Source organism: Pelophylax lessonae (genome assembly GCF_965119305.1).
Source record: "Pelophylax lessonae genome assembly, chromosome: 5".
NCBI classification, from domain to species: domain Eukaryota; kingdom Metazoa; phylum Chordata; class Amphibia; order Anura; family Ranidae; genus Pelophylax; species Pelophylax lessonae.
The window spans coordinates 389,796,060-389,810,822 of NC_138772.1; the positions used below are offsets into that span (position 1 = coordinate 389,796,060).

The 14,763-nt window shown below is 39.9% G+C and overlaps 1 protein-coding gene across 1 annotated transcript in view; it reads right to left on the bottom strand.

The window, feature by feature from the left end:
- Positions 1–14,763, bottom strand: part of LOC309557016 (A-kinase anchor protein 7-like) — a gene marked incomplete at both ends in the record, with an annotated part of 168,277 nt that overhangs the window by 100,959 nt on the left and 52,555 nt on the right. Inside the window, one exon of the mRNA XM_082259619.1 lies at positions 8,630–9,138. Within this exon, the coding sequence (XP_082115745.1) occupies positions 8,630–9,138 (509 nt within the window). The remainder of the gene's footprint in view (positions 1–8,629; positions 9,139–14,763) is intronic.

A 14,763-nucleotide genomic window follows, 5' to 3' on the forward strand; every position in this document is an offset into this window, starting at 1 on the left:
AATAATAACCCACCAAAACTAGAGATGAAAGAACCCAACTGACCATCCATCAACCCCTTCATAAAGAAACATCAAAAACATTTTTTTACATGACATGTTCAGATAGAAATACTAAAAAAAAAAAAAAAATTATATTTTATGTAACATAGTAAAAGCATGAGCAAATAAGTAACAAATCTTGGCCAAGAATATGCAAACTACTGTTATCAGTAACTGCCTCTGAATTTAGACATCCATAAATTATAAGCAGAAATATGATAAGACTGGCAACTGATCCACTCCTAGGCAGATGTTCATGTATACAAAGCTAGAGGACTCTAATACTATGCATAGACATATGTACAAACCAGCCTTATATGGTACAGGTCTGCAGGGCTGCCGTTAGAAACCACAGGGCCCCATACAAAGATGCTGACACAGGGCCCCATACAGCCAATGCTTCAGTTATGAATTAATAAAGTTATTGATCGGTACCGATCACTCATTGAGTTCATTCAGGAAAGGAAGAGGCTGGTAAATATGACACTTACATAACCCTTTCCCCACTTTCAGTCTTGAAGGATCCTATTGAAGCTGCCAGCAGGAAAAAGAGGAGGGAAGCCAGCAGTGCTGCAGGGGCAGGGGGCACAGGGGTGCCTGGGCAGTAGGGGGAAATGTATGGTGAACAGGGAGGGTAATCGTTGTGGCAGAGGGGGGCAATTTCTAGAACTGATTCTTTGTACAGCTCCCTCTGCTGCAGCTGAAAGTCAACGGGAGGGAGAGGAGAAGAAACCACCTTTCATCTGACGCAGAGAGAGCCATACAGGGGATTGGTTCCGGTAATTGCCCCCCCTGCCGTATTGATCATCCTGCTGCCTGGGCCCCGCTGCTGGCCTGGGCCCTGTACAGGAGGACTGGTGGTACCCCCTTATCTACGGCCCTGCAGGTATGTGGCAACCAGATCCATATAAAGGGACAATTTGTCCATATTCCATTGACAAATGGGATCCAATCATAACGTAAATATGCAAAGTCATATATGGAAGTGGAGGTACATCTGAGGAATAGGCATTGAGCCAACAGGCCATCACCAATATTTGATACCCTGTGTGCGAAGGAGAATCAACCATGTGTGTCTTCATAGGACTTGTACCCATTCCACCAGTATTGAGACCTGTATGTAAAACAGTTCACACATGAAACAAATAGTACAGGGTGGGTCATGCAGGTGAGTGCACAGCACTATATTCAATACAGGTACATGAAAGTTCACTCAATTGGTACCAAGAAAACCAAAAGTTTCCACACAAGGTGGAGTTGACCATATACTTAACAGTCCCATGTTTGTATCGTCCAAAAAGACAGTATCCAGTCCAGAGAAAAACAGCCGGACCGGTTTCGTCAGTATTAACCAGCTGCTTCAGAGGCTAGACAATCGCTCTGCCACAAGAAATGTCTTTATTGTCTCTACCTGTGCTACAGTGATAGGTTTTTATTTTATTTTATATATGCGACATTTAAAAAAAGTGTCTATAACCAAAGCGATTTCTTTTAGTTTCTGATTCTAGTATGCTGCCTTTTATTGTGCAGGTAGATGCAAACTTTCACTTGTTTCAGGAAAGGGTTTGCACACAAATTAACCACTTTACCACCGGAGGATTTTGCTGGCTTACGTCCAGGCCACTTTTTGCGATTCGGCACTGTGCGACTTTAACTGACAATTGCGCGCTAATGCAACGCCGTACCCAAGCAAAATTTACGTCCTTTTTTCCCACAAACAGAGCTTTCTTTTGGTGGTATTTGATCACCTCTGCGCTTTTCATTTTTTGCGATATTAATTAAAAAAAAATGCGTTAATTTTGAAAAAAATAGCAATATTTTTCTACTTTGACAGTTAAAAAAATATCCAATATATTCAATTTTTGTCATATATTTAGACCAAAATGTATTTAGCTACAAGTCTTTGACAAAAAAATTCTCAATGAGCGTATTTTTAACCGCTTTATGACCGGAAGGTTTTACCCCATTCCTGACTAGGCCATATTTTGCGATTCGGCACTGCGTTAATTTAACGGACAATTGCGTGGTCGTGCAATACTGTACCCAAATTGAATTTATGTTTTTTTTTTCCCCACAAATAGAGCTTTCTTTTGGTGGTATTTGATCACCTGTGCGATTTTTACTTTTTGCGCTATAAACAAAAAAAAGAGCGACAATTTTGAAAAAACAACAATATTTTTCACGTTTTTTTATATGAAATTCCCCCCCCCCCAAAAAAAAAATGTAAAAATCTAAATTTTTTAACATTTTAGGCCAATTTGTTTTCGGCTACATATTTTTGGTAAAAAAAAAAAAAAAAAAAAAATCGCAATAAGCGTATTTTGATTGGTTTGCGCAAAAGTTATTGCGTTTACTAACTAAGGGAAAGATTTCTGTCATTTTTGGTGTTTTTTTTTTTCCGAGTAATGGCGGGCGATCTGCGTTTTTTTTTGCGGGACTGTGATATTGCGGCGGACAGATCGGACCCTTGACTGACGTTTTTGACACTTTTGGGGGTACCAGTGACATTATTACAGTAATCAGTGCTATACATATGCACTGTTACTGTAAAAATTACACTGGCAGGGAAGGGGTTAATTTTTATTGGAGAGGGAGGGGTTAATAAATGCCTGGTGCTTACTGACGTGTGTGGGGGGAGGTGACTGAGTGACACAGGGACAGATCGCAGGTTCAGCTGTGCTGAACCCTGCAATCTGACCCTGCCTGTCACTTAGGAGATCCGCCCGCTTTGTTTACACAAGCAGGCGGATTTCCACACTAGATCCGACGATCGGGGAAGAGCAGCGGTGATCACCGCCACTCCTCCCCATGCCCGACTCCCGCTGTAACTGAATACAGCAGGAGCGAGCCTCCGGCGGCGCGCGCGCGCCGAGAAAGGGGATTGTCTGGTGACGTAGGTCTACGTCGCCAGACGATAACGAACCACTTTGCTGCAGTACAGTTAACGTGACTGGTCGGCAAGTGGTTAAAGAGAAAGAACAGCCTAAAGAAAGAAGATAGCAATGAAAGGATTGTCTGATGCAGCACATAAGAGTAGAATTTTACTTAACCTCCTATTCAGTGTACAATAGGGCTTGGTTTTAAAAAATTGGAAAAAAGGACGTTTTCTACAAAAATGTCTAGAACTATCCAAAGTTATATCGGATTTAGAGGTTTTTTTTTTTCCAAGAAAATAAAAAAATGCAACTTGATTGATCATGGTGGTCAGATACTTTAAATGTTGGAGAGTTCTAGTTTTCTGTATGGAGTGCACTTATACATGTATATTCATCTGCATTGCATGAAGATCAAATCCAAGCTCACAGGTTTGCACATAAGCACCCTAAATGTGGATATAATACATTCTTAAAGATGGGACTTGGCCTTTAAGCGTTGCATCCTCACTGCATTAAACCACTACGAGCATAAAGGAGAGCCACACACTGATAACGTCACCTAGCAGGTCTTTATGTAGCCAAAAGCCAACTTTCCAATCAGTTCTTTGCGTGTTGACCATACCCACTGATGCAGATCACCCTGATTGGGCTTACTCATTGGAGGATGAATATCAATTAGCCCAATCAGGGTGAAATGCATCAGTAGGCATGATCAACAGTCAAGGACTGTTTGGAAAGTTGGCTTTTGGCTACATAAGGTCTTACTGGGTGACGTTATTGGTGTTTGGCTTCAATTTGTTTAGTGTATCTAAATTTGCTAGGCATTCTAACCATACACAGCAGAGCCAAACTCCAGCTCACACGGCAGTCACACAAACAGTTACAGCAACAGTTTTTTTTCCCTCTTGGGATAAAGGTTTTGCATGAATAAATAAAGGATCATCATTGTTACCACCCCTGTCAATGTTAAATGACTTGTCTCAACACTCCAAACTGATATATTAGCAGGATAGCTTGGTCTGTTGTAAAGAAACAGACTTACTGGCCGGATCACCAGGTGAAATTGGGTAACGAAAACCCTAAAAATGTAAATTAATGCAGCCATCACATCTAAGAATTGGTAACCTGCAGTATAATAAAATGTTTGCTGCAGAGAAATTACATTACAATTAAATGCTGTATTAAATCTAAAAGCAAAGACTGCAATTACTGCATCCAAATCGATTAAAAATATATCTTTAGAAATGGATAATAATTCATCCTAATAAAGAGTGCAGAATGTAGAAGATGTATTTTGTTATTTTAGTCAAACAATTCAATGTATTTGCTAGGTTTTGTAAGTATAGCTATAACCAAATACATTTTTTTCTTTTTTGCCTTTTCCCAGCTCAGTAGTATGCTTTGTCACCAGGATTAAAACTGAAGATCAATGCTTTCTGCATATTACCATGGCAGATCTAACATATGGTTTTTTTGGAAAATTAAGCAAATTGTTTGGTAATGTGTTTTATAGGGAGTCGAGAAAACCAGGACCTTCTTGCGCTTTGAAGCATTTTACACTGCACATCAAACTATTAATGTTTAGGTTGCAAGTGGTAATGTCACCCATATTCTACTATCTGGCAAATTTTCGGTTTGGAATTTTAGTTTTCCTTCTATTAAGATTTTTTTGTGTGTGTGTAAAAAGCTTTAGATTTGAATAGCAAGGATGCCTGTGTTAGAAGAGCACAGTATATAATGATGTGCCTTATGTATAAAAATTGGAATGGATATTAATCGTGAAGAATTTTGTGCATGTTATTATTATCATCATTAACTGTCAAAGTTGAGCCAAGAATTAAAATAATTGCCCTTTTAAAAAAAACGAGTATACCCAAAATATATGCTATCAAAGAACAACAAATAACGAAGCTTTGGACGTTAATATTTGGGCCTTCTAAAATGTATTAATCCAGCAGATGGTGCTAGAAATATACTTCCAGATAGAAAGAAAAAAAGGATACAGAAATACCACAAAAAAAAAAAAAAAAAGAAAATCCAAAAGTTAATTCGTGTGAAAATGCCATTTGCAGTGATAGTTTGGGTAAACAAAAAATGTCATATGATGCAGTCTGTCGTGAATATTAACACAGCAGGGTTTGTTATATAATATATGTTAACCACTTTTCTACCAGAGCCTTTCATTAGGTTTTACACATGTTAAAATATACATTTTAGACATGAAAATTTGTTAAAACCCCAAACATTGTATATTTTCTGAAAGCAAAGATGCCACAAAATAAAAAGGTCATGATACAACTTTTGATTTTATTACTGTCACATTGGAGGCCAATAGGGGCTCCCTTTACTGAGATATCAGGGGACTATTAAGGTGGCCATTCCTATTCACTTGTTTAAATTGAGTTCTGCATGAAAGGTTCTAGTTCCTATATTTATATGATACACAAAGTGAACACTGGCATCTTGGCAATCCTATATCTGAGCATCACCTTCAGCATTTCACCAAACATAAAACTGCCACAGCAGGAAAGAAAAATGAAAACTATTACTGTGGGCACCAGCTATTTTACCTCAACCTCTGCAAAGACATCTGGAAAAAGTAGAAAACAGAGGGAATTCTGGTTAATCCTGTTTACACATAGAATACAGTTGCCATTCTTGCAGGGGGAAGAAAATAAAAAATGTTGGCATTTTTTAAATCACAATTAACTGCAGACTAAACAATAAAAGCAACTTTAATAAAACATTACATAAATACAAAATAAATGCACATATGCACACTTTTAAGTATGTACATGTGCCAATATTATTTGCAAGTTATCCATGTTTTTTTTTTACTTTTCCGTTCAGCAACACTGAAAAGTAGGTATACCTAGTCCAGCTCTCCAACAACCCAATTTCCCAGTAGTGTCAAGGTAATATACAATATCTTTTGGTTTTCCAAACCAATACCACTTCAGACACATTCATAGGGATACACACCTCACACTGCCCCAAACTTGATCTCTCAAAAGTATAACATCCAGAATTCTTATACCTATATAGCACCCTCCAAAGTGCTACTAGGGTTAGCACCGGCAAATTTATGTTATGACTCATGGTTAGTTTGGGAATCAGAAATTGGGTCAGGGTTACTGCAGGTGGATGGCTCTACACAGGCAGGTCTTTGGTACCCCCCCCCCGGGTCCGGAAGTTTGGAGAAACTTCTAGAAGTTAGTGGGCAGAAGCCAGAAAGACCTGATCTGCATGCTTAAGGGAGCCTGACCCAATTCCCAGGCAGAATGTCCTAGTATATGACAGAGCCTGGCCAGCAGGGGAGTCAGATGCAAGATGGAGTGCTGAGAAGGCTGCCGGTGGCCTAAGAGGGGACCCCTGGGCCTGGGGGTGTTCTGCCTCCAGGCTGGACTTGGTTTGGCTTGGGATCTTATCAGTGTCTCAGTTTGAGGAGGAATCTTGCCTAAGGAGCAGCAAAAAGCAAAGAGGACAGGAGAAGTACATCAGCACACCCAGGGATCACAAGGGGAGAGACATGTAGCAAGCTTTCAGGTTGACCGCATTCTGCTTAACCTTTCCAATCCCTTGCCCTGGGAGATCTTTGGAGCAGCAAGGTAGGCTGGTGGACAACCAGCCAGGAAGGCTGTTCTTTCCTGCAGAGTGCTTGCACCACTCTACACTCTATTCCACCCTATGTTGTAGTTTAAATGCTGGCTACAAAAAGCCCTGTGAAGTAAAAGTTCATTTGTTTTTAAAACTGATCTTTTGTCTTAAAGATAAAGTTAGATTGTCATTTGTGGCACAGTAATTATGGTGCATTTTGTAGGTTCAAAGACTGGGACATACAACTGTAATGTATACTGCAAGCATGCTCAGACCTTAAATTGTATGCAAATCCTGCTACCAATAAACATTTCTTATTCTGTCCCTTTGGTCTGTTAAATATATGATTAAAAGTGTGTTTTATATATGTTTGAAAAGTTCAAAAAAATGCTGCTGTTAATCTTGCAAGCTGAAAACTGTGTGAGCGGTCTGCCGGTGTTGGCTATTCTCTATTACAAATTTTCTCAGCACAGAACCACTCACCTCTTGGTGACGAGAGGGGGAAAACAGATACTGGCAAAATCACAAGGTGAAAATAAATGGAAAACAAAAAAACAACTTGAAAAAAGGGAAACTAAGAAAGCACCACATCCAAGGACTGATGAGCTGTAATATAAAAAGTTTGTGTTTTTGGGTTTAACATGCATCTTTAAGCCACGCCCAATATTAAATGCAATGTAGCCAAACCCATTGTGCAGTATCTCACAACAGTGAGCACACCCCTCACATTTTTGTAAATATATTATATATTTTCATGTGACAACACTAAAGAAATTGCACTTTGCTGCAATGTAAAGTAGTGAGTGTACAGCTTGTATAACAGTGTAAAATTGCTGTCCCCTCAATTCAACACACAGCCATTAATGCCTAAACCTCTGGCAGCAAAAGTGAGTACACCCCTAAGTAAAAAAGTTCAAACTGGGCCCAATTAGACATTTTCCCTCCCCGGTGTCATGTGACTTGTTAGTGTTACAAGGTCTCAGGTGTGAATGAGAAGCAAGTGTGTGAAATTTGGTGTTATCGCTCTCACTTTCTCATACTGGTCACTGGAAGGTCAACATGGCACCTCATGGCAAAGAACTCTGGATCTAAAAAAATAATTGTTGCTCTACACAAATATGGCCTGGGTTATAAAAAGATTGCCAAGACCCTGAAACTCAGCTGCAGACCATACAGTAGTTTAACAGGACAGGTTCCATTCAGAACAAAATATTGACACATTGGGCGCAACTTGGACATTTGCACTTAGGGGTGTACTCACTTTTGTTGCCAGCGGTTTAGACATTAATGGCTGTGTGTGGAGTTATTTTGAGGGGACAGCAAATTTACACTGCTATACAAGCTGTACACTCACTACTTTACATTGTAGCAAAGTGTAATTTCTTCAGTGTTGTCACATGAAAAGATATAATAAAATATTTACAAAAACGTGAGGGGTGTACTCACTTTTGTGAGATACTGTAGGTACTGTAAATATCTCCTAAATGTGCATCGTTTAGGAGATATATACTGTACAGTACATGCAGCCAGTGACGTCATCGGTGCATGCGCTCTGAAGGAATGGCATGCCGTGCCGCTCCTTCAGAATCCTGTGCCGTAAACAGCGACTTCCACGAGCATAGTTAGTGAGGTTGAAAAAAAGACAGTCCATCCAGTTCAACCTATGGTGTGTGTGTTTGATGTTAACATACATTGTATACCCCTTTATGTTGTGCCTTCTAATCGTTTTTTGAAACTATCAATGCTCCCCGCTGATACCACTGCTTGTGGAAGAGAATTCCACATTCCCACTGCTCTGACAGTAAAGAACCCCCTACATATTTGAAGGTTAAACTGTTTTTCCTCTAGTTTTAGTAAGTGGCCACATATCCTATTTTATTCCCTTTCTCTGAAAAGTTTGTTCCTTATGCTAGGGTCACCAGTACAGTATTTGTACATTGATATCATATCCCCTTTCATATCCCCACATGAAAAGATAACTCACTTTTGTGAGATACTGTACATCCTGTGCTTATAAGGTGCCCTCTTCTGCACAAGTTCTAAAGTTGGGGGGCATGCTTTAATAAAGATATAAAAAATACAAACAAATATGTAATATAGTATTTGGCATGATATACCTGATCATTGGTGACTGGAATGGCAACAAAGTAGTTTGGACGAGGCCTTCTTTTACAATCTGAATTTTGCTTTTTTGGTGAGGTCTGGTCTTTCTCTACTGCCTCTGTGCTTTTCATTTTTGAATCCCTTATCTCCATCTGCTCCACTGAATCACATATAGCTTCATGTTCAGGGGCTAACATTTCTTTTTCAGAAATGTGGATATTGGTTTGGAATCCTGCAGAGATAACATTTGTTTGTTGCAGGTTTTCTGCTGCTTGGTGAGTTTCTGAATCACATTTTTCCTGTGCTTTTGATGGTATAAATTGATTGCCTTTACTTCTGTTGTCCAGATCCTCATGATAGTCCTTCTCAGTGTTCTCAGGAGCATCATCTCTCTTCTGAGCTGCTGTCAGTGTAGATGTTTTAGCTTTTTGTTTGCGATGTGCACATTTATATCTTCTAAAATATCTTTTCCTTTTCCATGATTTTTTTCCCCGGTTGCTTTTATTACTCAATTTAGCTTTGACTATATTAAAAGAAATAAATAAAAATATTTAAACTATACACAAAGAATAATGTAAACTAAAAATGTAATAATCTTTTAGAGCCCATAGGAAATCATAATGCCTTATTTTGTAGATTTGTTTGCTTTCGAAAGGAATCTAATTTGACAAATAACATTTTTATTTAATTTATTTTCTTAAAAAATCAATTAGCTTACCCAATTACCTAACCATGCCTATTGCTTTTAACCAGCTGCAATTCTATGATCATCTTCCCCACAGCCCTTCATAAAGGGCACTCTTAGTTCTATTTTTCGGTTTACAATTAGGTCCCCATCTTAAAATACACTCATTGATTGCCTTGATTTCCAAGTTTCCATGATGCAGTAAAAGACTTTAGCAGCAGGGGCACTGTAAGAAATTTGCAATCAGAACTACTGGTAATATCAGAAAGCTTCTGCTGAACAATGTGCGTATACTGTAGTGTGTTTTTTTCCATTATTTCAATTGGAAGCATGCTTTATTATACTCAAACAGGAGATCAAGTTATTTTAAATCCAATGCCTAATGTCATCTGATGTTGGCAAAGGTTTTTAGATTTGCAGCAGGGCAGGGTACAGGGGTTCAGGAGGGCACACTACATGAGGGGGAAGCAGAGCACATTACATGAAGGCAGGGCACATTACTTGGGACAGGGGACAGAGCACAGGGCACATTACATGGAGGCAGGGCACATTACGTGGGAGCAGGAAATATTATATGGGACAGGGCACATTGCATGGGACAAACTGTTGGGCACATTGTGCGGGAGCCCGACACAGGTAGGCACACTACAGTACCAGCTTTATTCTTCTACTCTCCTGGCTTCAGAGGCGACTTTCATAAGTCCTCCAGTGAAAAACTGTTTCCTGCCGACCCCTCCTCCTCTCCTGTCCATCCCAGATGATGTCACATACAAGCACCCAGGATGGACAGGAGGGGCCAGCGGAGTTACAGCGCGCAACAGCCAATAGTATGCCAGCCACGCCCTGCATATCTCTGCATGTATCCATCTACTCTACCATTCAGCTTCCTGTGAAAGAAGAGCCCTGGGGACCTCTCACGGAACCCTAGGGTTCTGCAAAACCCGACTGAGAAACACTGATCCAGAGGGGCACTCTACTGTAGGAAGTGTACTACTGGCTGGATCTCCAGGTGAAAACAGAGGGGGAAAAAAGCCTAAAAAAAGAAAACCACTTCAAGCCATCACATCTAATGATTGGTAAGCTGCACAAGCCATCACATCTAATGATTGGTAAGCTGCAATAGAATACATTTTTTAATTTTGGGTTTAATACTGCTTTAGTTTTATTACAAAATGTATGACACAAAACATAGGTGTCATCACTACTCTGAAAATGTAAAAAGAATACCTAAAGCATTACATCATATTCATGTCATGGCTTTTAACATTTCACTGTCTCACTGATCTATTGTGTACTCAATATCCTGAACAAATTAATAAAATACCATAAATAATTCAACTGTACTTTTTATACAATCTTGTGTTTGTTCTTTGTAAACATAGGCCATGCAGGGGTTAAGAAAAAGGACTGTTGAACATTCTGTAACAAGCATGCAATGACTAAAACATAAGTGATTGTACTGTTTCTTTTGCCAAAAGGTATTGGTCAAAAGGTCTTGATAACCTAATCTCTAATGCATTGAAATTTCATCCAATTTTCAGTGTGCGGCATCGTCTGAGGAAACAATTTTAAAAGGTCCAGCAAAGCTATCCAATACGTGCCTTTTTATAATAATGTTTCCAATGAAGTAAAATATTTTCTGCTCACTAATGAAACATTTTGTCATAGAAAATTGGACGTACAATAAATGTCTGGAAAGTTGGTCTGGTTTATATAAAATTAGGAGGATTTAAAGCTATTTATATATACTAAAAATGGCAATTAGGGATGATCGAACTTTTGAAAAGTTCGGTTCGACCAGAACACCCGAATTTCCTGAAAGTTCAGTTCGGATTTCAGAACCCCATTGAAATCAATGGGACCCAAACTTCTGGAATCAAAAAACACAATTTTGAAGCCCTAAACCCCAATAAATGCCCCTAAAAACTGCCTCGGGTCATTTTTGATAGAGAGCCAATTATTGAAAAAATTATTGGAAAAAAAAAATGAGATTTCTTTGGATTTAGTGTCTGGGGGGTCTAAAAAGTGTACATGTGAAGTTTCAGCTCTGTAGCATGTCCAGAACCAGAAAAAAAAAAAAAAGATTGTTTGTATTAGAACTAATATAGAACAGGGATATGGCTCCGCTATTTTCACACCTTGCCGATTTTGTAGCAAGCGTTTTTTTGGGCATTTTTTGTGGGTTATTGGAGGCAAGCATAGCATCAGAACTTCTGTGTATGGGTATATATACACACACACACACACACACACACACACACACACACACACACACGTCTGTATATATACACATACACATATATAGGTGTGAAAGTAGCAGAACACTATACTTGCGCTAATTAAATAATTAACACCCATATGGCTTCTCTCCTTTCACACCTATATGTGTGTATGTGTATAAATACATATAAGTATGTGTGTATATACCCCTATACAGAAGTTCAGATGTTTTGTTTGCCTGCCTCCAAAGACCCACAAAAAAATGGCCAAAAAAAACCTCCTGCAATAACACACCTGGGCGTTATTTTTTTGGGCATTTTTTGTGGGTCTTTGGAGGCAGGAAAAACACCTGAACTTCTGTATAGGGGTATAATATATATATATATATATATATATATATATATATATATATATATATATATATATATATATATATATATATATATATATATATATATATATATATATATATATACATACATATACATACATACATTTATATGTATTTATACACATACACACATATAGGTGTGATAGGAGCGGAGACATATGCCTGTTAATTATTTAATTAGCGCAAGCATAGTGTTTTGCTACTTTCACACCTATATACGTGTATGTGTATATATACAGACATGTGTGTGTGTGTGTGTGTGTGTGTGTATATATATATACCCATACACAGAAGTTCAGATGTCATGCCTGACTCCAAACATGTCCTCAAAAAAGCCCTATGAACGCCTGCAGCAAAAAGCAGGCTGACAGGCGAGAAGCCATATCGCTGTTCTATAAGTGACCTAAGAGAAACGATCTTTTCTCTATAGCGGTCACCCTGACATGGAAGGGTTTGGTCACCTTGCCATAGCAGTCAGAGTCAGTTAACCCTACATTACACTACGGTCACCCTAGCACTTAACACTTTCCCTACAGAAACTAGATTATTAAAGCTAACTAAATTGGAAAAAATAGTACCCTAACTACACTAGATCTCTTTCCTCACACTAAAAATTGCTAAATGACACTTTGAAGCAGAAGTAACAGAACTGCTTACACTCTCTTCCATGTCCCTGTATTACAATGCTAGGAATTTGGCGGGGCTATCTTATATACTGGGGGGCGTATTCACTAATGATTGGCCTCTGGACCCCTAGTCACTCCAATCACATTCCTAGCATTCTCCTGCCCCCTCAATTGGCTTTTACTGATGGTTCTGGTCCAATCACTGGCTTTTAAAGCCCATTTCCTGTCCCATTGCATTTTGGTCGGTTCTGGTTGCCAAATTCCGAACTTTTCGAACAGCCAATGTTCGGGTCGAACCGATGGTCGACCCGAACTGTTCGATCATCCCTAATGGCAATTACTACAACAGTACATCACTTGTATTGTGATGTACACAGCAAAATAAATGAATTACTCATTTTACAATCTGGTAGTGTTCAATACTGTGCTATAAGGCACTGGGTAAAGAAGTATGCAGCTGCACAGGTTAATTTATTGTTGGGGATTATTTTAGGGACTATCCCAGATAGCATGCAATTGTGCTGAAAATTTAGAAAATTACTTACTAAGCTATTACTAGACTTGCCAGGCTTCACATGCTTGTTGCACAATTGCAGCAAGTCCGCATTGCATGACTCCAGATCAACTTTCTTTGCAAACATTCGGCAAGTCTGCTGCAAGTTCTGGTTCAGTTATGTTGTGCAATCGTCATCCCACCACAGGGGTCGCTGTGGCTGAATTTTCATGCTGTAGCCTTGCAGAGCTCTTGCTGTAGACTGACCACTGCAACTTTGCTTTTGCTAGAGACTTGTCGTGCAAATTTGCTACAAATTGGAAAAGTGACAACTAGAACCTGTGTGTCAACTTCTGGCCCAGGGGCCCATGGTGCAGCGACTCGGTCCCCCTCCGACACTCCCTCTTCCAGGCCTCCTTCTGACCCCCATTCCAGGCTGAAGCTCCACTCCAGGTACTCTCTACCCATCGGCTGAATCCAGGTTCCCAACCTGGCCAGCAGGGTGTGGTTGGGAGGAGCTGCGACAGCTCGGTTGAGGCTGGCCGGGGTAGGAGAGTCTGCAGTGGGGCATGGAACCAGCCTCTGATCAGACACAGTTTACGCCATCCATGCTTGGGGGGGGGGCTGAGCTCTGTCCTTGTCTTCATCCCGCACTCAGGTCAGCAGTGGGGACTTTTTACTTCTCTTCACCAGGAATCCTTTAGGCATGTCTGTGGAATAAGTGGTGCAGCCTTTTTACAGGACATCACAGTGGCCCAGGGGGCAATTGTCCCCCTGCCCCCTGGCCCAGTCCTCCCCTGGTGTCAAGTGCTCTGCAAGTGTACAACTTGCCAGTGAAAATGTGCAGCAAGTTAACAGACTTACAATTCAACACTGCCACAAATTTGTGACAAGTTATCCTTGCTATCTGGGATGTTAGGATTGTGTTAGGGTCAAGGAGTAGGCAGTTAAAGTTTAGCTGCTGTGGTTAGTGTTGGTTTAAAAGTAGACTGGCTGCTAGGATAAAGGATTAAACTAAGGTTTAGTGCTGGGTACGAGTTCAAGATCTAATGGTTGGAGTTTAAGGGTTAGCTTAGGTGTAGCACCCTACAGATAGGTGCTAGGTAAAACCATAGTGGGCCCTGTCTGCTTAACAGCAGGGCTGTGATTTATTTAGCCAGGGCGTCCAGATGTGCCTGCTGAAGGGAGAAGTATCCCCACTGGCTCCTATGAGAGGCTTCTCATATGGCAGTGTGGGAATCAGGGGACACATCCCAGCTTGTAACTACCCCAGAAGGCAGATTATGCTGCAAGGGATTCTGGGAGTGGGTATATGTTGGATTCCGGTACTAATGGCAGACCCACATCAGGCCACAGGCCTGGAAACCTTGCTACATGAGGGTTAGATTTTTAGGTAGGGGAAAGGTGTATCATACCAAAAATAATTATATTGCAGCTTATCTGCCCTTAGATCTGATGGCTACATTAGTTTTAATTTTTTCACACTCACTAACCATACTGTATTTATGGAGGTACTTAGTGTTGTCATGCTAGGCTGCTGTACTGATGTTGACATTACATAGAGGCAAATTTATAATTCAGGTGGAGAGTTCACTGCAAGTTAGATACAAGGATAGAAGATTCCGTACGTGCCAATTATTAGCCTGAAATAAGAAAATTAATGCAGCTGCCATATCTAAGGACTGGTAATTGGCAATGTATTTTATTTATTACAGGTACTTAACCACTTCAAG